Source organism: Vombatus ursinus, unplaced genomic scaffold (assembly GCF_900497805.2).
Source record: "Vombatus ursinus unplaced genomic scaffold, bare-nosed wombat genome assembly UNPS02014798.1, whole genome shotgun sequence".
NCBI classification, from domain to species: Eukaryota; Metazoa; Chordata; class Mammalia; order Diprotodontia; family Vombatidae; genus Vombatus; species Vombatus ursinus.
Window position 1 is genome coordinate 39841806 of NW_020954576.1, and position 23036 is coordinate 39864841.

General features: G+C 38.5%; 1 protein-coding gene across 1 annotated transcript in view; it reads right to left on the minus strand.

Annotated features, from left to right (window-relative positions):
• Window positions 1–463: 463 nt before the first annotated feature.
• Window positions 464–23036, minus strand: part of TATDN3 (TatD DNase domain containing 3) — a 46220-nt gene continuing 23647 nt past the window's right edge. Inside the window, exons 10-11 of the mRNA XM_027871174.1 lie at window positions 2417–2448; window positions 464–502 (exon numbers count right to left, since the gene is read on the minus strand). Of these exons, the coding sequence (XP_027726975.1) occupies window positions 2425–2448 (24 nt within the window). The 3' untranslated portion in view covers window positions 464–502; window positions 2417–2424. The remainder of the gene's footprint in view (window positions 503–2416; window positions 2449–23036) is intronic.

A 23036-nucleotide genomic window follows, 5' to 3' on the forward strand; every position in this document is an offset into this window, starting at 1 on the left:
CCTAAGAACCTGCTTCACTCCTTCCCCCAACTACACACAGCATCCATGGGAGGAGTAGCCTTAGGCTTAGACCATAATAGCAGAGAAGCACAGGTGGAAGAAATATGTGCGACAACGTTTAGTTCGCATCACCTGCTCTGGAAATCCTTCTCTCTGTGCAGAACCCTTGCGGCTGTTCTTCTTCCTTTACTCTTGAAGAGGACCAATGACATCACGACCTTGACATCTTGGCTTGCGCATGAATTTGATTTGAGTGAGGCAGTGCTGCCTAAAGGTATCAACCTTGCTCTCTCCTGCAAAATCATTGGAGTCCAGTGGCAAGATAAAGGTGAAGACGGCTGGTAATGGCCCAGGATGCCCGAGGAGTTTGGTACTCCACTCCCCTGCCCTCCAAACAGAGGGGAGAGAAGACTGAGGAAGGTGGTGTCAATCAAGGCTTGAGTTAGCAGCATGGTGGTGAGTTTAGAAGTGATGAGTTTATCCTGGGAAAGGCATCTTGTTCCTGGAGTAGAAACCAGGCAGAGCAGCAGATGGAGATGTAAAGTGGAGTTAGTGCCCTAAGCCAATTCTAAATTACTTTAGATCACACTTGAGGTAAACACATTAACTGGAAGAGCTAGTAATAAGATATGTCAGTTCAACCAAGGGTGAGAGACCCTGATTTTGATGGGAAGAGGATTTGTGCTGGACCACTAAAAGAAAAAGACTTTGTCTTTGGGACCTGGATCTCAAAGCCACTGAACCCAGATCTCTGGCATTTGCCTGAGGTACCCAGCCCATCCCAGTCAATAATTCTTTTAATTAATTGCCCTTTCACTATGGCTGTCCAGCCACTTAACTCCTTCTATTGTCTGCACCTGGCCCCACCCCAGGCCACTTGCCACTCCTTAATCCTATCCAGATCTTCCTACACTCTTTCTGTATAAAAATATCAGTCCCATCCTCATCAAATGGGAAGGTTCTTAGAATCCTTTCCACTTCTATTGGCAACACAATAAACCTTGTCTCTGATTGAAAGAAAACTTGAGTGGTCAAATTCTTTCCAGGCAGATTCCTGCCCTGCACCCTTGCATTTCAGGGTTCCTAGCACCCCTAGACCACAACAATTTCACCCAAAAGGAAATTCCCTCAAAGACTCTAGTTCAACAAGCCTAAACTACAAGTATTCTCAAGGCACAGGCTTCTCTACATGTTGGCTTCTTCCTGGATTCTTTCTCTTCCTCCAGGGACTTCTCTGTGGAGACAGCCTGGAACCTGGTGTCTTTTGTGAAAGTCAGAAGCCAGAAAAGAAAGCATTTCTCCTCTCCTACATCCTCACCAACTCCAGCCTTCATGCAGGTACTGAGTGTTGAGTAATCATTCTCCCTACCAATATGAAGAGTCTTATGCAAATGTCTAGTCTTGAGCCCTGGAGTACATTCACATTATATATTGCTACCCTTGGAATCTCTAATTCTTTCAAATGATCCTTTTTAGCTCCTTCATCATCCTGATCTACCTTCTATGGACCTCAATTTGTCAATGCACTTCCTAAAGCCTAGTGCCCGGAACTAAATATAATAATGCTCCAAGTGTGATTTGACCAAGACAAACAATGATTTGACAATATCTCCCTCATTCTGGAGACTATACCTCTCAGTTCAGTCTAACATCAATTTTTTTTTTGGCTACCAAATCAAACTATTGAATCATACTGAGCTTGCTGGCAGCTGAAGTAATCTAAAATTGGAATCAAACAATCTGAAAGCCTTCATTACTAATGGCTAATAAGAATGAAAGCACATGAGCCTAAGAAAAGGTCAACATAACCAGAATTGCCAAAAGTCTAAGTCTGAACAAGGCTTTTACCTCCAAGCACCATTAGGGGAATGTCCTGTATTAAAGCATATGTGTCTTTCTCTTTACTAATGTAGCCATCGCCCTAGTGTAGGCCTTCATCAATTCTCCCAAACTCTCATAATAGTCTATATATAACTATATATGATATATATAATATAATCTATTATCTATAATAATATATTTACAATAATAAACTTGAACTTTTACAATAAGTTCCTAATTGGTCGCTGTACCTCTAGTCTCTCTACTTGCCAATCCATCCTCAACTAGCTGCCATAATAACTTTCCTAAAGCATAAATCTGACCATGTCCACTTTCCTGTTCAAAAACCTTCAAAGAATCACAGAACCAAAAATTTAGAGCTGAAAGGATGCTTAAAGACCATCAAGTCCAGCTCCTTAGGTTACAGATGAGGAAACTGGTCCCATGTTGCCCAAAGAATAAAATAGAAATTCTTCAGCCTGGCATTTAAGGCCCTCTACATTCTGTCTTCAAACTAGCTGTCTAACCTTATTCCCCATTGTTCTCATTTAGCTTGACATCTCAGCCAAACTGGATTACCACATGTTCCACTTACTTGTCATTTTATTTTCCTTCTCTGTGTATTTGCTAAAATAAGAACAAAAGAGAAGATATTTAAAATTAGAGGAGAAATAGATGAATCGGAAACCAAATTATCCCATGCCTAAAACCTCTGCTTATCTGGGTACTGAGAAGGGTTAGCTCAGTTGCCATCTCCTCTGTTATGCTTTCCTTTGTCCTTCTAGTTATTCATTCTTTTCACTTCCTAAAACTGCCTTGTATTTACGTATCTGGGTACACAGAGGATTGCCTTCCTCCCTCTAGAATGTAAGTTCCTTGATAGCAGTGGCTGTTCCATTATTTTCCTTTGTATCCACTGATCCCAATGTCTTGTACATGATGTGTGCTTAATAAATGCTTTTTGAAGTTGGATTGAATGGGATGGTAAGTGAAGTAAACAGCCACATATTCAATACACTAAGGGTTGGAGCAGAATCAAAGGCACCAGGGAAATCCTTCATGGGCCCAAGTTTGTTCATGCTCCACAGATCATTCTCATTAGCTGTAAGTGGTTTGAGAGTAGTATCCCATTTATTCCTTACTCTTTGCCTGAAGTGCTTAATAGAGAACCGTGAACATTGTCAATTCCAAATATTACTTGTCAACTCATTAAATTCAAGGACTTGAGATGAGTAGGGTGACTATCCTAGGATTTCTGAGAGTCAGTCAAAAATGTTATTTCCTGCTCATTGAGTGCTGAATACTCTCATGAGTATCACAAGAAAATAACAAAGGAATAAAAACATTATGTTTATCTTCTCAGAGACTTTGCACTTGGAATTGATCTCTTGGTTAAACTCATTTTGAAAACTGCATTCTTTCATCATTTGCTTGAGATATATAAAGCATGGAGACTGGATATACACATCCATCAGAAAGATATAAAACATATATGAAGACATGTACCTCCCAAAGTACTAATTCAAATTCTGAGGAGGGAATGAACCTAAGTGCTAAGAAGAAAATAGAAAGAATAGAGTGATTAAAACTAGATAGGGATCATTGCAACATTAGGGTGAATCCAGTAATCTATTTTCATGATGCTGAGCCCCCAATCCTGAACTCGAATACATTTATCTTTCTTGTGAACTGGACATGACCTGGACTGACCTAGATCTTTCTTTCTTTCTTTTTTTTAAAAATTGTTGTCTTTGATTTTTATGTCACTCAGTATATACTTCCTTCCTTCCCAATCCTGAGTCATTCCTTATAACAAAGAAGAAGAAAGAAGCATTTTTGGAAAACTAACCAATGTATCAACTAAATCCAACAGTTCGTGCAGTGTTCCACAATATTGTCTCCTACTTCTGCTGAGAAGAGAGGAAAGAGCATTCTCATAACTGTTTGGGGCCAAGCTTTGGGTTGGAAAAAAACAAACAAAACAACCAAAACTCCCCGGAGCTTATTATGAGTCAGATTCATGATCTCAAAACTGTCAGGAACCAGCCAGTTTGGTATAGGGAGGAATGAAGGGACATTAATATCTTTTCGCCCCTTGTCATTCCAAGGATGTTATGTTCTCAACAGAAAGAGCTTTTTTTTAAAAAAAAAAATCTGCTCTAAGACAGACTTCAGAAAAACCTGGAAAGACTTACATGAATTGATGCTGAGTGAAGTGAACAGAACCAGAACACTGTACACAGTAATAGCAACATTATCTTCTCAGCAATGCAAGGCTCTAAGATAACTCCAAAAAACTCAGGATGGAAAATGCTATCCACATTCAGAAAAAGAACAGATTGAAGCATGCTATTTGCTCTCTCTCTTTTTTTGTTTTGTTTTGTTTCTTCTTTCTCATAGTTCCTACAATTGGTTCTAATTCTTCTTTACAACGTGACTAATATAAAAATATGTTTAATATTAATGTATATGCAGAACCTATATCAGATAGGCTCTGGGGAGGAGGGAAGGGAGGGGGAGAAAATTTAAAACTCAAAATCTTGTGGAAGTGAATGTTGAAAACTAAAAATAAATTGATTAATTAATGAAAAAAATTGGAAATTCAGGGGATGCCCATCAATTGGGGAATGGCTGAACAAGTTGTGGTATGTGAATGTAATGGAATACTATTGTTTCATAAGAAATGATGAACAAGCTGTGTGACCCTGGGCAAGTCACAACCCCAATTGCCTAAAAAATAAATAAATAAAAATTTGGGGCAGGTAGGTGGCACAGTGGATAGCGCACCAGCCCTGAAGTCAGGAGGACCTGAGTTCAAATCCGGCCTCAGACCAAACACTTGACACGTACTAGCTGTGTGACCTTGGGCAAGTCACTTAACCCCAATTGCCTTACCAAAAACAAACAAAAAATAAAAATAAAAGAAATGATGAGTGGGCAGACTTCAGAAAAATCTGGAAAGACTTACATGAACTCCTGCTGAGTGAAGTGAGAAGAACTGGGAGAACATTGCACACAGCAACAGCAACACTGTGGGGTGACTAACTTTGACAGACTTAGCTCTTCTCAGTAATTCAATGATCTAAGACAATTCCAAAAGACTCATGATGGAAAACGCTAACCATAGCCAGAGAAAGAACTTATGGAGAACGCAAATCGAACCATACCATTTTCTCCTTTTTTAAAATTTTTCTTTCTCATGGTTTTTCCCTTTTGTTCTGATTCTTCTTTCACAATATGACTGATGTGCAAATATGTTTAATGTGATTGTACACATATAGCCTATATCAGATTGTATGCCATCTTGGGGAGGGTAGAAGGGAGGGAGGGAGAAAAAAATTTTTTAACTCAAAATCTTATAAAAGTGAATATTGAAAACTAAAACTAAATAAATACCTTATTAAATAAATAAAATTAAATTACAAAATCTGCTCTATAATGAGCACTTTTGACTTGCTAATAGTTGTTGTTGTTTGTTTTTTCTCAAAGAGGACCATGACATCAGGAAGGTGATGCCATAACTTGCAAGTGATTTAAATTGGATTTAAGTGAGAGAGGGCTGTGCAAAGTCACCAGCCTTACTCTCTCCTCCAGAGCCATCTGGGTCCAGTGGCAAGATATAAATCAAAACGACTAGAGATGGGCTCCCTTGCTAATTGTAGAAATCCATTAAAAGCCTCATTTACTTCCTCTCCCTTATCATACTAGTGTATAGAAAAGAACTGACAAACACCAAAAATATTAGAGGATGTAACCCTAGTAAGTCCCATCAAGAAAAGTAAGATTACTGTGTACCAGGTATAACTTGAAAGCATTGATCTTAGCAGATAATTGTGATTTTTATAATAGAAAGCAAACTTTTCCCTCCCAAACTAATAGCTGAGTGGTATACCTAGACAGTGTTTGCTCTATCTCAGCCTCCAATTTGCTCACCTTCAAACGGGGATAATAATAGCTCTTACCTTTCAGGGTCATGGTGAGTATTGAATGAGTTAACATATATAAAGCACTTTGCAAACCTTAAAGCACTATATGAATGCTAGGTAGCTATTATTATGAATAAACTTTTAAACTCCTACCAGTAGTACTTACGCAGGTTTCTGAGAAAACATTTGGCGCATGTGGACACCATTGGTCATAAGATTCAACAACTAGCTTTATAAGGTTATCTTTGGAAATCATTAAGGACTTTTTTTTGGTCTGGGAAGATCATACTACCATAGACCTAGGTGGAAAGACCTAGAGGCCATGACCTAGAGGCCATCTCTAAACAAACCCCTTCATTGTTCCACACTGGGAGGATAAGGTAGATGATTTCTTTTCTTAGAGTCGGGGAGATAACTAGGTAACCTTTGATCATTTCCCTCTTGATTTATAGTCTGACAACATTCTGTCTTTCTTGTGTACTTTGATTTTAATTTTTATCTACAGTTTCTATAACTTCATTGTGTTAGGTAACATTCATTAACATGGACTCTCATAGTTTGTTCCTTTACGACAGTGTTTGTATGTGACCCTGTAAACTTTTGGCCAGGAAGCTTAAAAAGTCAAATTCTTTAACCTTGTGGTGAAAAGATTAGCATTGCCTGATGATAGCAACAATTTCCAGGATTAGAGATTTAGGGACAGAAGAGGACTTAGAGTTTGTCTATCTAGTCCAAACCCTTCACATTACAGATGAAGAAACTGAGGCTCAGAGAGAAGTGACTTGCCAATATCATCCAGGTAGTAAATATCAGAGAGATGAGATTTAAACCCAAATCCCTGGGCCTCAGTTTCCTCAACTGAAGGGGCTAGGAGACCAGGCAAGATGGTGGAGCAGGAGGAGTCAGTTCAACTTCTCCGTAACTATTCCCTAGAGCCCAGAAGAGGACCAAACCAAAGAGGGATTGGGCAATCTAAGGAAAAACCACAATTAGTTATTTGGATATTCAGCACAAGACCATAAATTCCACCCACAGGCAAATGACCATGGCAGAAACCATAGAAAAGTTGTGGGATGGGATTGCAGAGTGAGATCCCAGGAATAATGTAAAGCCTCAGCACTGCTGCTCTGGCCTAAGAGAAGAGATCAGGAGCTGACCTAACTCTAACACTGTATTGGGGACCTAGACTCAGCCCCTTGAAAAGAGGGGCACTGTAGCTCTGTCCCCAGAATGGGAATCTCAGACTCAGTGTCCTCAGTGTGAGGATTAAGGCACTGTCTCTCTGAGCCAGGAGAGAAGGTTTTGAAGCCAGACCCCAGGAGAAGAAATGGATTTCACTGCTATTGCTCTGACTCCAGAGAGGGGATCTCAGACACAATGTGAGCCCAGGACAGGGCCTCAGCACTGTGATTCTGGACCTGAAAAGGGAAGAACAGAGGCCAAAAGCCTGTTACTCCAAAGCTGCAGAACCTTTCAGCTAACTTTTAGGGTATGGGGAAAGCAGCTGTCTATTGTAGCACTACCGGCAAGTCTGTGGCTGTGTTTCCTAGATCCACACCAAACTATGGAACCTGGGAAGCCCAGGAGCGCACAGTCAGATCACGCCCTTTATCAGACTGTGGAAGGTCTGCTGAAAGTTTGCAATTCCCTGGCCCAAGCCACTCCTGTGATCAACGAGGGACTCAGGCAATACCCAGAAAATATAGTGAAAGCTACCATCTAAGAGAGGCCAGGACCATAGAAGGACAGAACAGCCCTTCCATTAAGGCTGAAAGAATGAGAAACCAAAAAAGAAATGTACCCAGAAGGGGAGAATAATTCCAAAACACCTCAAGCAAAGCCTCAAATTAAAACGCAACTTGTCTACAAGATCCATTAGAACTTATAGAAAAAATGAAGCAAGACTTTTTTTTAAAAGAGTTAAAATGATATTATAAATGAATGAGAGTGATAAAGGAAAGAATTGAAAAGAAATGAGGGCTACAGAGGAGAAACTCAGAAAGGGATTGAGCAATTTAGCCCAAGAAGTACAAAAGCTTGCCCAAGTTACAGACTCTTGGACAATTAGAATATTAATAATATATATTAATAACTCCACAAGACAATAAGAAATATTAGAACATGATTAAAAGCCTGAAACATGGAAAAATGTTATGTATGTGTGTGTAAATATACATATACATACATGTACATACATACATACAAGCATACCCACACATATACTAACAAGTCAAAGAGAGATAATTTAAGAATTAGTGGACTACCGAAAACCATTAACCCCACCTTTCCCAAATCTCAAAACATATTGAATCAAAAGGGCAAAGTGAAAATAGAAAGAACCCACTTATCACCTCTTGAAAGAAACCACAAAATGAAAATTTCCAGGAATGTTGTAGACCAAATCTAGAGGTTCTACATCAAACAAAAAATACCTCAAGCAGGTAGAAAGAATGAATTCAAGTATTAAGGAAGCATGGCCATAATGACACAAGATTTAGCAGCTGTACCACAGGAAAGGAGCAGAGAGCATGAAACAAAACATTCCAAAAGGCAAAATATATAAGGGTTCAACCACGAATAACTTGCCCAGAAAAACTGAGCATAATCATGATTAAAAAAAATGAACCTTCAATGAAAAAGAAGACTTTGAAGCAATTTTAATGAAAATGCCAGAACTGACTAGAAATCTTGAAATGTAAATATAGGAGTCAAGAGAAACATAAAAAGGTGGGAAATTAGAAGGAATTTCATAAGGATAAAGTGTTGACATTCTAATGGGAGGAGAGATGATGCAAGTGACCCTTCAGAACCCTAAGGCCATCGGGCATCATACAGGGATTCAAATAAAACAGAGTGCCTAGGTGTTGTTATAGTATTTTGATGATTTTAAAAAGAGGAAAGAAAGGGGGGGTGGGGGGCAGGAGAGAAGGACACATTAATGGAAAAATGGGAAGGAAAGATGAGGAACTTATTATCTTACACAGGTTGTACAAGAAGTTTGTCCAAATGATAAAGGGGTAGAGAAAGCAGGTATCACTTGAACCTCACTGTCATTTGAATGGGTTAAAGAGAGTAAAAAACAAACACATTAAGAGTTTGATAGAGAAATACATCCAACTCAAGAAGAAAATGAGGGACAGAGAGAGGAGAAATCTTTAAAGATGACAAAAATGTCAATAGTCAATATTGGAAGGGATTGTGGAGTGATAGGCACACTAACACATTGTAGAGCTGTGAAATGGTACAACCATTTTGGAGAGTAATTCAGAATGATACAAATAAAGTGACTAAAATGTTCACACTATTTTGAAGCAGAGAATTCATTATTGGGCTTATATCCCAAGGAAGCCATTGATAAGAAGAAAGTCCCCATATACACCAAAATGTTTACAGCAACAATTTTTTGTGATAGCAAAGAATAAGAAACAAAGTAGATGCTCATGTGTTGGAGGATGGCTAAACAACCTGTGATACGTGAATGTAGTGGGATATCACTATGCTATAAGAAATGAAGTATGTGATGAATACTGAAAAGCATGGAAAGATCTATGTGCAGAGTAAAATAAGTAGAGCAAAAAAACAATATACACAATCACTACAACAATATAAATGGAAAGAATAAATACACACAAAAAATTCAAAAGGGAATGTAACAAAATTATGAAGATAAAGCATGATTTGAATGAAGAGATATTGGAGGGCATCCTCCCAACCATACCTCCCTTTGTGGAGGTAGCAGATCTATAGGTGTTACACATTGTGTATATTTTTGTACTTTTTTGGTATATCAATTAAGTGTGTTGATTTTTTCCCTTTTTTTCTTCCTTTTTTTTTCTTTAAAAAATGCTGTTTGTTATATGTGATGGCATTCTGGGAGTCAGAGGGAGAGAGATACTGGAGATAACTATGATAATGTAAAAAACCAGATGACATCACTAAAAACTCATTTTAAAAAAGAAAATAAATAACTTCAGCACAGTTGCAGGATATAAAATAAATCCACATAAATCATTAGCATTTCCATAAGTTACCAACCAAACCGTACAAAAAAAGACAAAAAGAGAAATTCCATTAAAAATAATGACAGAATGTATAAAATGCTCCAGATGCTACTTACCAAGACATACAAACAAGTATTATATGAATACAACTACAAAACACTGTTTACAGAAATAGAGATCTAAATAATTGGAGAAATATTCATTGCTCATGGGCAGGCCGAACCAATGTAATAAAAATGAAAATACTACACAAATTAATTAACTTTTTCAGTGCCATACCAATCAAACAGCCAAAGGATTATTTTATAGAACTAGAAAAAAATAATAATAAAGTTCATCTGGAGGAACAGATGGTCAAGAATCTGAAAGGAAGTAACTAAAAAAAAAATGAAAATGAAGGTTTCCTTGCAGGCTAAGATCTCACACTAGACAACAAAGTCGAAATCAAAATAATTTACTACTGGTTCAAAAATAGAAAGATCAATGTAGAACATAATAAGTATAGAACATATGGAAGAAAATGAACCTAGTGGCTTAGTGTCCAATAAACTCCCAAAACCTAGTTACCGAGGTAAAGACTCAACATCAGACAAGACTACCATGTGAACTAGACCAAAGTATGGTGGAAATTAGGTTTAGACCAATACTTCCCATTGTATGTCAAAAAAAGCTCCAAATAAATTCATGATCTATATATAAAAGTCAAAAAGGAACAAGAAAGAAATTACCTTTGAGATTTATGGATAAGGGAGGAATTCACGACCAAACAAGGGATAGAGGGGATCACAGAAGAAAGATAAAATGAACAATTTTGATTACATCATATTAAAAAGGTTTTACATAAATACATCCAATGCAGACAAGAGTAGAAAGGAACTGGTTAATCTGGGATAAACCTTTACAGCAAGTTTCTCTTGTAATGGCCTCCTTTCCAAAATACCACTCTGATGGCAGAAAGTAAAGAAGAATTAAGAAGCCTCTTGATGAGGGTGAAAGAGGAGAGTGTAAAAGCTGGCTTGAAGCTTAACATTAAAAAAAAGACAAAACAAACTAAGATCTTGGCAACTGGTCCCATCACTTCCTGGCAGATACAGGGAGAAGAAATGAAAGCAGTGTCAGATTTTGTATTCTTGGGCTCAGAAATCACAGCAGACAGTGACTGTAGCTATGAAATTAAAAGACTCCTAGTTCTTGGAAGGAAAGCTATGACAAATCTGGGCAGCATACTAAAAAGCAGAGATATTCTTTGTTGCCAAAAGTCCATATAGTCAAAGCTATGGTTTTTCTTTTAGTGAGAGTTAGATTATAAGGAAAGCTGAATCAACACTTTCAAACTATGATGCTGGAGAAGACTTTTGAGAGCCCCTTGGACAGCAAGGATATCAAATCAGTTAATACTTTAAGAAATTAATTCAGACTTCTTCATTGGAGAGTCAAATACTGAAGCTGAAGCTTAAATACTTTGGCCACATAAAAGGAAGACAGGACTCATTGGAAAAAATCCTGATATTGGTGTGACATTTAAAAAGTTTGAGAGTCATAGTTTTTGGGTAATTGGTCATTTTATTAGTAATGCTAGCAAATTGCTAATAAAATGAGTCAGTGACACCCTCGAATGCCAAAAATCCATCGGTGGTGGTGGGCTCACAGTTTATATGCCCTTGGAAGAGTGGGTGTTCTTGAGGGTGGCAATCAACTCTGATTGGTTAACAATTAAGGATAGAGTGAATCTTATAATGAGAGATGGGCTTATTCCAATGACGGTCTTGAAGCATTTGACACTGAGCACCCAAATCTTGTTCAAAGAGATGTGAGAAATGATTATTAATAACCAGTATCTTGGGGAGATTCAGAGGCTCTCCACTTTTCCTAAATTCCTCGTTTTTAAAAATTCCTTTTTCTTGAAGGACATTACTGATAATGAGATTGCATTGATTCTCTTGATTTTGATCAGACTCCACCCGATCTTGGAGGGAATTTAGTCTAGAGTGGGAAAGCCTAGAAACCCAAGACTGAGAGTGGTCTGGTATGGCTGGGTAGAGATAATTTTCTCTGTCTAAGGGTGACACATTGATAGTTGACATCAGCTCTTTATTGCTTCAAAGGGTATGTAAACTGCGAGTTCTGCTGCCATGATTGTCTTTGGTCTAAGAGAGATGGCCAAATGACTATCCTTTTATTAATAACCTGCTGGCCTTATTAATAAAATGATTAAATTACCCAGAAACTATGTCTCTGGAACCTTTTTAAATGTCAGATACTTATTGATTTCCATATCGCCCCTCTGACCAGGAGAATCCACATTTCCCCAGATCTATTTGAGTAAACACAACAAGCAGGAATCCGCCCATTCACCTAAACTTAGAATTTCTTTACTGTCTTTGATGAAATCTTAGCTTTCCTGGCTGGGCTAGTTTTTCAGTAAGATTTCCCAAACTGGTTGATTTCTGGATGAGGAAGTAGAAAAGGGGAAAAAACTTTGGTCTTAATTGAATAATTAGTTATTAAATATTATAGACAAATAATTTCTCTCATTGGGAAAGATTGAAGGCAAAAGGAGAAGGTGACGGTAGAGGATGAGATTGGTGTCATCGAAGCAATGAACATGAGCTAGGAAAACTTGGGGAGATAGCTGAGAATAGAAGAGCCTGGAATGCTTTGGTGTATAGAGTCACGAAGAGTTGGACTCCACTGAATGACTGAACAACAAAAAAAAAGTTCCAAAATATGAAAGGAAAATATTCAAATTCATAAAAGCCACTTATCAACTGATGAATGATCAAAGGACAAAGAGTTTTGGGTGCTGAAATACTTGATCCATAGATCAGGGTTAAAAAGAACCAAGAGTTACACGCCTCTGTCCTCATTTATTTACTCTGTCCCCTTATTTACTTTTGTTAGGGACGGAGCAGTCCAGTTTTTCACAGGACTACAAAGCAGAGCAAGGCGCAATCCAGAGGCACAGAGAATTATACTGAAAACAAGTCGTTTTGTATATACCTAGTGAAGAGTCAGAACAACTATTTCTTATTCTGATTAAAGGTGTACAGACTGTTTTTAGGAAAAATTACCAACATGCATGATAGAAAACTACTAGCTAAAAACAGCTATGTGCCAGGGATTGCCAGCTAGATAAGAACACAGCTGTATAAACTTCCCTGAATGTTTATGATCTGTTCTTTGTGTTCTGTTTTGGTTCAGCTCTCCAGGCAAGGACAGGGTAACTTTTATCACTCCCACTTTGTGCAAAATTGGAGGTCAGGAAAATATTTCAACTTGCATTTGGAACCTTTCACAATCTGGCTCAAGCTTACCTTTTTCAGGTTTATTTCATATCATTCTCTTTCGTGCAATTAAGTCCAAGCCTAACTGTACCATTATTTGCTATTTCCCTAACACTGCATTCTATATTTTTGTCTTTGCATGAGTTATTTGTCACCTATGATTCAAGAAGGCTCCTCCAACCACAATAGCCTGGCTCTGTACTTCGATGGACATAGATTTGATGGGGTTGGGATTTGGACCCCAGAAAGGAAAAACCCTAGTCTTTCCCAAATGGCCAAATTTCTGGCATTTGCCTGAGGCTGTAATCCCATAAACTGGCCTTTTGTTATTGACTATACCCAATCTCCTGATTCTCTGTTACCCTAGCCCTCCATTTTCTTACCTCCCTGTGACCCACGGCCACTTCCCACACTTCATCCTGGCTTGGCTCCATTCTCCCTTGGCCATGTGGTCCAGGTCCCTGCCCCAAGGACTACTTGGCCACTCCTAGACTCCTCCCACAGTCTTTCTGTATATAAGGTCCGTCTTGTCTCCATTAATGTGCTCCGAATCTTATAATCTAGTCAATAACTTACAGATGCTCAGATTCCTTAAGAGTCTGGCTAATATGGAGAATCTTTAACAAACATTGTCTTTGGCTAAAAGAAGGCTTGAGTCAAAATCTTTTGTGCAGGACCCATGTGTAGTGATCTTGGGGTCCCAGCACCCCTAAACCTCTAGATCTCATTAGATTCAGTACTTGGGAAGTCTGGATTCAGGGGGAAGTCTGGCTTCAGAGGATTCAGGCTTTTTATCAAATTCTCCAGCTCATTATACCCCTACCCTGGGGTTCTAGAGCATATCTATTGATCAAACATTATTTTGTTCTTGTCTAAGGTCTTCCTTAAAAATTATTAACAAAGGACTTGAGCTTCTGTCTCACTGCCATGTGCTTTACATGTAGCTGCTATAGCTGTGACTAGGATACCCTATCTATCTTTGGGAAGACTGTCGGGGAGCTAGCAGAAACCTAAGAAACATACTCAAAAGAGAAGAGAAAGAGGTAAAGACTTTAGCTTCTCCCTTTAAAGTTTACTGAGTGGGTGGTGGTGCTTCCCAACTCACCAATCGTCTTTAACACAACACCATCTCTTCTCCCTTTCATCATGGTAACCATGGAACCAACCAGGGGCCTCTGACTTGAAAGTCCTTTAGCCAAGAGCCAACACATATGTCTCTCCCTAAGAGGTCAAATTGTACATGCCCACATTCATGTGAAGTGTTCTATTTCAACCCTCTGTTACACTTGGAGTACACTCAACCCTCATCTTCACCTCTTAAATCCCTATGTAGTGAGGCTGTCTGCATCATGTGGGATGTGGGGTATTGTGCAGATTGAAGGGAAGCAGAATAAATATCTCTAGTGGCTTCTCTCCCCACCTTTCCTGCCAAGAAGTGAAGTAGGAAGAACAAGGCAGAAGATGACCATTCAGTTCTCCTTTGGGAGTGGGAATATCAGGCTAATATTGTGGTGGTGTCAGAGAAAAAAAGTGGCTTCAGAAAAAAAAAAAAGAATTATTGTAAGGACTATAGGAGAACACAATTACTAACAAAATACCAGCGGAGCTGTATAGGGGCCCAACCATTTTAGAAAGCAGTTTAGAACTATGCCTCAAAAGTCACTAACATAAGCATACCCTTTGACCTTGTAATATCACTAGTAGGTTTATACTCCAAAGAGATCTTTTTTATTTAAGAGGCAAAGGATTCGCATGTTCAGAAATATTTATAGCAGCAATTTTTTTTTTGTAGCAAAGAAGTGGAAGCAAAGTGGTTACCCATAAAGTGAGGAATGCCTGAATGTATATGAATATAATGGAATATTATTGACTTATAAGAAATGATAAAAAGGACAGATTCAGAAAAGCCTGGAAGGGTTTGCATGAACTGATGCAGAATGAAGTGAGCAAAACCAGGAGAATTTTTTTAAAAAATATTCAATTTTATTTCATTTTTTAATTCTCTTCTTCCCATCTCTTCCTCCTCTACCTATCAAGAAGGCAAGAAAATAAACTCCATTACAAATATGTATAGTCAAGTGAAATAAATTCCTGCATTAGCCATGTTCAGAAAAAAAAAAGCTTTACACTCTGAGGCCATTACTTCTTTCTCTGGGGGTGGGAAACTTATTTCATCATGAGTCCTCAGGAATTGCAGTTGGTCATTGTGTTGAGCAAAGTTCTTAAATCTTTCAAAATTGTTTGTTCTTACAATTTTGTCATTGTGTAAATTGTAGGAGAACAATTTATACAATGACTGTAACATTGTAAAAGAAAACAATTGTGAAAGACTTTAAGAACTATGGTCAATACAATGACCAATTACAACTCCAGAAAAATAATGATGGATCATGCTTCCCACCATCTCTTGGTAGGGTGATGATGGGCCAGAGGGACAGAGATTTCTGGACACAGTCAATGTTAGAGTAGTTTTGTGAAACTACACGTATTTGATAGTAGAATAGAAAGTTGAGGGGGACATAGAAGTAGTGACAGTGATAATAAAAAAAGAAGAAAAGAGTGTTAATGCATCATTAAAAATAGAACAGAGCAGAAAGAAGTTCAGAAGGAATCATAAACAGGGCACTGTTGGCATTACCATGTTAGACTTGAAATGTATTTTTTTACAAAGGTATTTGCCCCTTCTTTATAGAGGCAGAGAACTAACTAAGGGTGTAAAAAACTGCACATAATATCAGGATTTTTCAAAGTATTGTTAAGTATTGCTGAAATGGTTTTATATCTTATAATCTCATGGAGTTATTAACTTCGGTTTGTGCCATTCTAATTTTCCAAGGACCTGTTACTTGGGCAAGTTTATGTGTTTTTATTTGCTCCTTCTCTCTTATTCCTTGTAACAAGGCATATATTGGGAAATATAGGTCAAGTAAAAACAAAAGATATTGTTTTTAATTAAAAAACAATAGTCTCAGTTCCATACCTGTGAAGGAGGCTAGAGGAAACAGTGTAAAAGGCTTAAAATTTTGATCTAGAGTCAAAGGTCTTCCCCTGAAGTACTCTTCAGATCTCTCATGATGAAGAATTAATCTTGGCTTCTCTGAAAGCTATGGTATAAAAACAAAAGATCCAGGAAGTCTTACCAATCTTGAAAGGCTTCCAGTACTATTCTCAGCCAGTTTATATATGTGGGAGAGGCCATGAGCACAATCTAGATTACTGTATCAAATCATCTATATAATACTTTTGAAGCCCAGAGGTAAATTTTCTTTGCACTAACAATCCTGGGCTGTAGCAGTGGGAGTATGAAGGCTGGAGCAGAAAGGGAAGAGTTCTAGAATTTGGAATTTGAATGAACATCAGATGCATATATTAATGAAAATGAGTTTATAAAGGTAAGGGTTGGCCTGATGTTGTCATCTACTCAGAATTTTCTCCAGGGTCTATTCTAGGTCATGGTTTTTGTGAAATATGGCTTCATTGGTTCTATCTTTTGTTGGATTCCAAAGGGAACATTTTTTCAGATTTTTTTTCCTTCCGTTCTCGACCTTTCTTCTGAGCTTCTAACAAAAGACCAATTAAAAGCAAACTCTGCTTAAAAGAAAATGAATTGTAGCCTCTCTTGTGTATAGAGTAATCCTAGGCATAAGAAGAAACTAGTGCCAACCCAAGGGAGTGGAAAAGAGCAGGGAAACATCACATTGTGTACTTTCTTCTATCCCAAACTTCCTGAATAGGTGAAATTAGGTTGAGGTGAATATTAAGGGCAGTCCTGAAAGGAACAAGATATAACACTCTCTCTAGTTTCTCTTCAAACTTGTACTTTCATTGGTAGCTTGGGTCCCCAGAGAGAGAACTAACTACTCTCAAGATTCTAGGGGTGGCCCTATGGGGCTTTACTTCTGATACTGTAGCTCCTGAGCCCCAACTGGGGTGTGTCCCATTAACAATATGCTATGAACCTAGGCAATTTTTAGCAAAGGCAAAATTAGAATAATAAGAACAGTAGGCATAAAACATTATCCCCCAAATCCTAGGGTGTTATTTTCGCACAAATGTACACAGGTCCATGGGAAGAGTGGGCTCAAACTTGGAGTACAATGGTAGTGAGGAGTACAATGTGTAGGCAATATTCATGTGGCAAAGGGTAACTTACAACTCCTGAAACTATCCTTTCTTGAGTCCATAGGCAGTACTTCTTTTGGTCACAAGAGGTCATGTTCTCTGAAGTTAATTCCTCCTTCAGATAACCAGCTTTTCATATCTGTGTCTACTCTAGGTGCCTCTCTTCACTCCTGATGCAACTGCCCGCTCTGACATTTGCCACTGCTCTCCAGGGACACTGCATTTACTACATCACAAGCCTTCCAGAATGCTTCCAGGGGTGGGGAACATGCAGCCTCTAGGCCACATGTGGCCCTCTAGGTCCTTAAAGTCCTTTAAACCCAAACCTCACAGAACAAGATCTCTTAATAAGAGGATTTGTTCTGTAAAACTTGGACTCAGTCAAAAGGCTACACTCAAAGACCTAGAAGGTCACGGGTTCCCCACCCTTGGCTTAGACCCTTCTGAAACTCACAAGGTCACAACCAGCCCCAGACTTATTAATTACAGGATGTTCATTTGTCAAAAATCAGGAAAGAATAAGAACAAAGAGAAAGAGGTAGCCATGTGCTCATAGCCACATGGAAGCCAGATGGGGGAATGGGGCCAGCTGCTCCCTCCCCATCCAGCCTTTGGGAGGTAGATCAAAGTAGTCCTGCCTCACAGCCAGAATGGAAAGAGTTTTCAAGGTTCTAGTAACTTGTTTCTGAATAACTTTTGAATCACTAATTCTTCTGGCTCAGCTCCAGTTAGGGGTCTCTTTATTTTCCCATAGTGCAAGTCCCTCAGTTACACATGACTACAAGCTGGCTTTCCCAATCTTCCATAAAGTAGATTGGAACTAGGTAGAGAATATCTCCACATGCTTCAAGTAATGGTCCCATATGGTAAATTTTAACAACTGACTCTCCAGAAAAAATAAAATAAACAAAAAAAGTGTGCAAGACACTTTTAAGTTGCCTGCTTTATTAATATTTTCTTCATCCTTTTAAATATAGAAATCAACAAAACAATCATTCAAGCCCTAATTTGTAGTGTTTGCCAGTTTCTGAGGTGTAAATATTCACAATGAAAATTTACCAATTTACTCTCAGGAGTCAGTCAGAGCTGGCTCCAGGACATGCCTGCCTACAGGCAAGTTCCCCACATTACAAAGATACTGAGGATAGCCTAAGAGGTGGGTGCAGAAGTAGGGAGGAGAGCAGCACAGTAACCCTGGGTAAATCACTTAATCTCTCAATCTCAGTTTCCTCATTTCCAGTAAAAGGAGAATAACAATACTTGCACTAACTACCTCACAGGGTTATTGTGAGGAAGCAGTTTCATATATTAGTAAGAGTCAGGATTCTTTGACTTCGAATACAAATGTGAATCATTTTGACTACTGTTGTCCCTGCCTCTATCGGGATGATTGGTGGAGAAGAGGAATGATACAGTTGGTTTATATGCTTGTGAATCTCAGTTCTTTTGGTTGGCCATCTCTTTGACCTCTCCCCACCATCCCCCCAACAACAACAACACCACCATTTCTAGGCCACAGTGTAGCCAATGGATTCCCAAAAATGTGGAAGCCCTGATCCAACCAGACTACCATGTGATCAAGAAACAGCTGTGTGATACCCTAAACCAATTTTAATGCCCATTAGGTCTACTGGATTCTAGTGACTTGGGAAATGAAATATTCCTTGAATTGTAACATTATTTCCTTCATTATTAATCCCTGTAGGCATAACTGGTGTTCAAACATGCTTTCCTACTGCCCAAGTGTCACTGGATATAAATGTGATAATAGGTGAAGGTCCTTTTGTGACATTTTTGCTTAGAGTCCCACATTTAAACTTAGAACTCTGTTAATCCGTGAATTATCTAGCTTCTTTAGAAGCTGGATAGTGATATCAAATTAAGTTACTTTGGAATTATTGGCATAGATATCACAATAAACCAATAAGAAGAGCAGGATATGAATGCACAAAAGGCTCATATGTAATAGATGCCAATTCATAATTATGCTAAATGACTAAAATGTCCATTCCCTTTGACTCAGAAATCCCACTGTTAAGCATATACCTCAAAGGAAGAAAAGGACAGAAAATCTATATATACTCCTAAATATTTATAGCAACACTTTCTGTGGTAGCAAGGAGCTAGAAACAAAACAGATCCACATTGACTGAAGAATAGCTAAATAAATTGTGTTACTTAAGAAGAATATTTGTGAACTCTAAGCAACAATGAACTTGAAGAATACAGGAAAGGATGGGAAGACCAGGAGAAGAATATAACCAATGACTATAATAATGGAAATGGAACAAAAACAACAACAACAAAAATTAAACTGAATGCTATTTAATTATAGTGATCAAGCTTGAGGAGAAAATATATTCCCTTCCCTTCTTTGCAGAGGTATAGAACTTTGCATATACCATCAGATTCAGTTAATGCAACACATTAATTAATTATGAACTGCTTTTCCCCTCCCTTTCCAAATTATTTTTCTTGCAAGGGAAGGTGATATAAAAACAAAATATATTTGATAAGAAAAAGTTTTTTAAGTAAGAGCAGAAGAGGGAGATGGTAGCAATGATCAGGAGAAGGCAGGGGTCAATGGAAAAGGCTACAATGACTGAGAAAAGGAAGAAAGAAGCAACAAAAAGGAAGGGGGAAGCAACAGAAAATAGATAAATATCTAACAAACATTCCCCTGCTTGAAACTGTGGAATAATTCAGTAAAAACTCATTGATACTGATTCTTCCTTTTATTCCTTTCATTCCATACTACTTGCTGTGGGAGGAGGCGAGGAGGGAAGAGGGAAGACATATATACAGGTATGATACAAAGAGTAATAAGCAACAAAGAACAGGTTTAGATAAAGTGTGATAGGAATTTTTGGTTGGGGAGAGAGAGAGAACAATCTCAGCTGGAGGAATTAGAGAATATTTCACAGAAGAGCATTCCTGTGTGATTGGGGAGCCTTTGTTGTTCTAACAGAGTTAGTGGAACTCCAAACCATCTTTATGTTTTGACCCTTCATCCTCTTGTGTTTGAGACTTGAACCTTCTCCTGGTTCTAGTGCTTTCTTTAGGCCTCTCTGAACCTTAGGGTAATTTGTCTGGCCTTAGTTGGGCTCAGGAGAAACTGGAGAGGAGTATGGCAATTTGGAAGATGTTTGGAAAAGGCTTTTCCCTTCCAGCTCTCAAAAAGACTCCGCAGGTGATGCTGACCATAAGAATGGCACACTGCCCATTACCTGGAAGGAGGAAGCAGTTAATAGAATGTGGATGGCCTAGCCCTGCTAGGAGTAAGGGATGGGGACCAATTTATTGCAATAGCAAGTCAGCAGGTCTTCAAAGATACTTTACAGAAGCTTTTGTTCAGGTATGAGCCTGACTAAGACAAATATTTTGGAAATATGTTGACTGCTAGTTTGGAGTCTGAAGACCTGGGTTTGAATGTTGTCTCTGCTATTTGCTATTCTGTGTGACCTTGGCCAAGTCATGTAACCTGTAGACTAGATGATCTCCCTCTATCCCCCGCCCCTACCTCTTTCTGTATGTAACAAGAAGTAATGATGTGATTGTGTATCTACATGTTGCTTCATTACACTTACTTCCTGCATTGGAGTTATTTCCTTATTTCCATCACCCTTTTTCATAGATGAAAATATGGCTCTAACAGTTCGCCCTTCCACATAAGCCTTTCTCTATCTGTCTTGACTCCAAGAGCATCATCTAGCTCCCAGTAATAATTTTACTTATATTATGGACATTAAATAAATTTTCAGTGGTATGGTGTCAGACTGTATTAAAATGGTCAGGTGACCTGTATATATGCCATCTAAAGACTAGCCTTAGCTAAGTTCAAAGGGGTTCATGGCTAGAAGTCTGGTCAGAAGCCATTTTTGGTACAACAACCCATGATTATTATCTTCTAAGGCAAAAAAAGGTTTCCAGTGGTTGTCAGTGGTAAGCATTCAATAAAGTTGTACTTGCTTACATATTTCAGAGATCTATATTTTCCTCAGTATGACTATTTTCTCCAACAAAATAGACTTCAACCCCCTTATAATCCAGGCAATGATATTCATGAGTTTTTGTAATCAAAAAAATATATCAACCTGTAGCCCACCCAATGATTAGTTTCTCTGAAATCAGGCCAGTCCCTGATAGACATGCATGGTACATTATTAGGCCAACACTTGGTACCTTTCCAACTGGAAAGGAATGAATGATTGAAAAAAAAATTAAGTGCTTTCTATGTGCCAAGTACTAGGAATACAAATAGAAAAGCAAGATGGTCTCTGCTCTCAAGCAACTCACCTTAAGGAAGGAGCTCATTAAGTAGGGAAAACTATACAGAAAGGAGGGTTCAGAAGCAGAGCAGAGAAAAGGCCAGGTAGTCCACAGGGGAATAACCTGAAGGTAAGATAGGAGGGGTAAGGAGATAATAGGGTTCAAATTGGAAGGGAGGAAAAGAAATGATGCATTGGTAGGAGTGTTGAGGGGAAGGGGAGATCCTAGTAGGATCTAGGGTCAGGGCAGGCAAGACTTGAGGGAAAGGGCTTTCCTATGGTATTTGCTCCTCTGGGCCTTCTGGTAGGATCTTAATGGCAGATGGGCTGAAGTGAAGGAGGAAGGACTCTGGTGGGATCAGGCTGGAGGATATACAGCTACTATGTGTCAGAGGCAAGGCTTGAATCCATGCCTTCCTAACTCTATGGTCAGCCTTCTATATACTATGCTATACTATATATATGTATATATATATGTGTGTATATATATATATATATATATGTATATATGCAAGTATTATACACCCTGATTTTATACATAAGTAAAAATTTACCATGGGAGCAGGATAGGGTCTCACTGGACATGTCTACCACTATCTCACTAATTCTCACCTCACTGATCCCTCTTCCATCCCTGATCCTGTGCTGATCCCAAATGACTTACTCTTATGTGAGTCCCTAGACTAGTTAGTGCAATGAAACTTTGTTTTTTTTAATTAATTTATTTTTAGTTTTCAACATTCACTTCCACAAGATTTTGAGTTCCAAAAGTTCCAAACATTTTCTCCCTATCTTGCCCCTCCCCCACCCCAAGATGGTATGCATTCTGAATACCCCTTCCCCTAATCTGTCCCCACTCCTATCACACACCCCCCCTTCTCTTATCCCCTTCGTCTTCTATTTTCCTGTAGGGCAGAATAGATTTCTATACCTCATTGTCTGTATATCTATTTCCCAGTTACATCTGAAAACAATTTTTAACATTTGTTTTTAAAACTTTGAGTTCCAAATTTTCTCCCTTCCTCCCTCCCTACTCACCCTCATTTAGAAGGCAAGCAATTCGATACAGGTTATATTTGTGTAGTCATATAAAACACTTCCATAGTAGTCATGCTGTGGAAAACCAACTATATTTCCCTTCATGCTATCCCACCCCCTGTTTATTCTGTTCTCTTTTGATCCTGTCCCTCCTCAGAAGTATTTGCATCTGATTACCCTTCTCCCAATCTGCCCTCCCCTCTGTCATCCCCATACTCCCTTATCCTCTTGTCCCCTGTTTTCCTGTAGGGTAAAATAGCTTTCCATACCCAATTGAGTGTGTGTATATTATTCTCTCCTTAAGCCAAATCCAATGAGAATAAGATTCACTCATTCCCTCTCACCTTCCCCCACTTCCATTCCACAGTAAAAACTTTTTCTTGTCTGTTTTATGTAGATAATTTACCCCATTCTATCTCTTCCTTTCTCCTTCTCCTCATATCATTCTCTCTCACCCCTTAATTTTATTTTTTAGATATTACCCCTTCATCTTCAACTCACCCTGTGCCTTCTATCTATCTATCTATCTATCTATCTATCTATCTATCTATCTATCTATCTATCTATCTATCTATC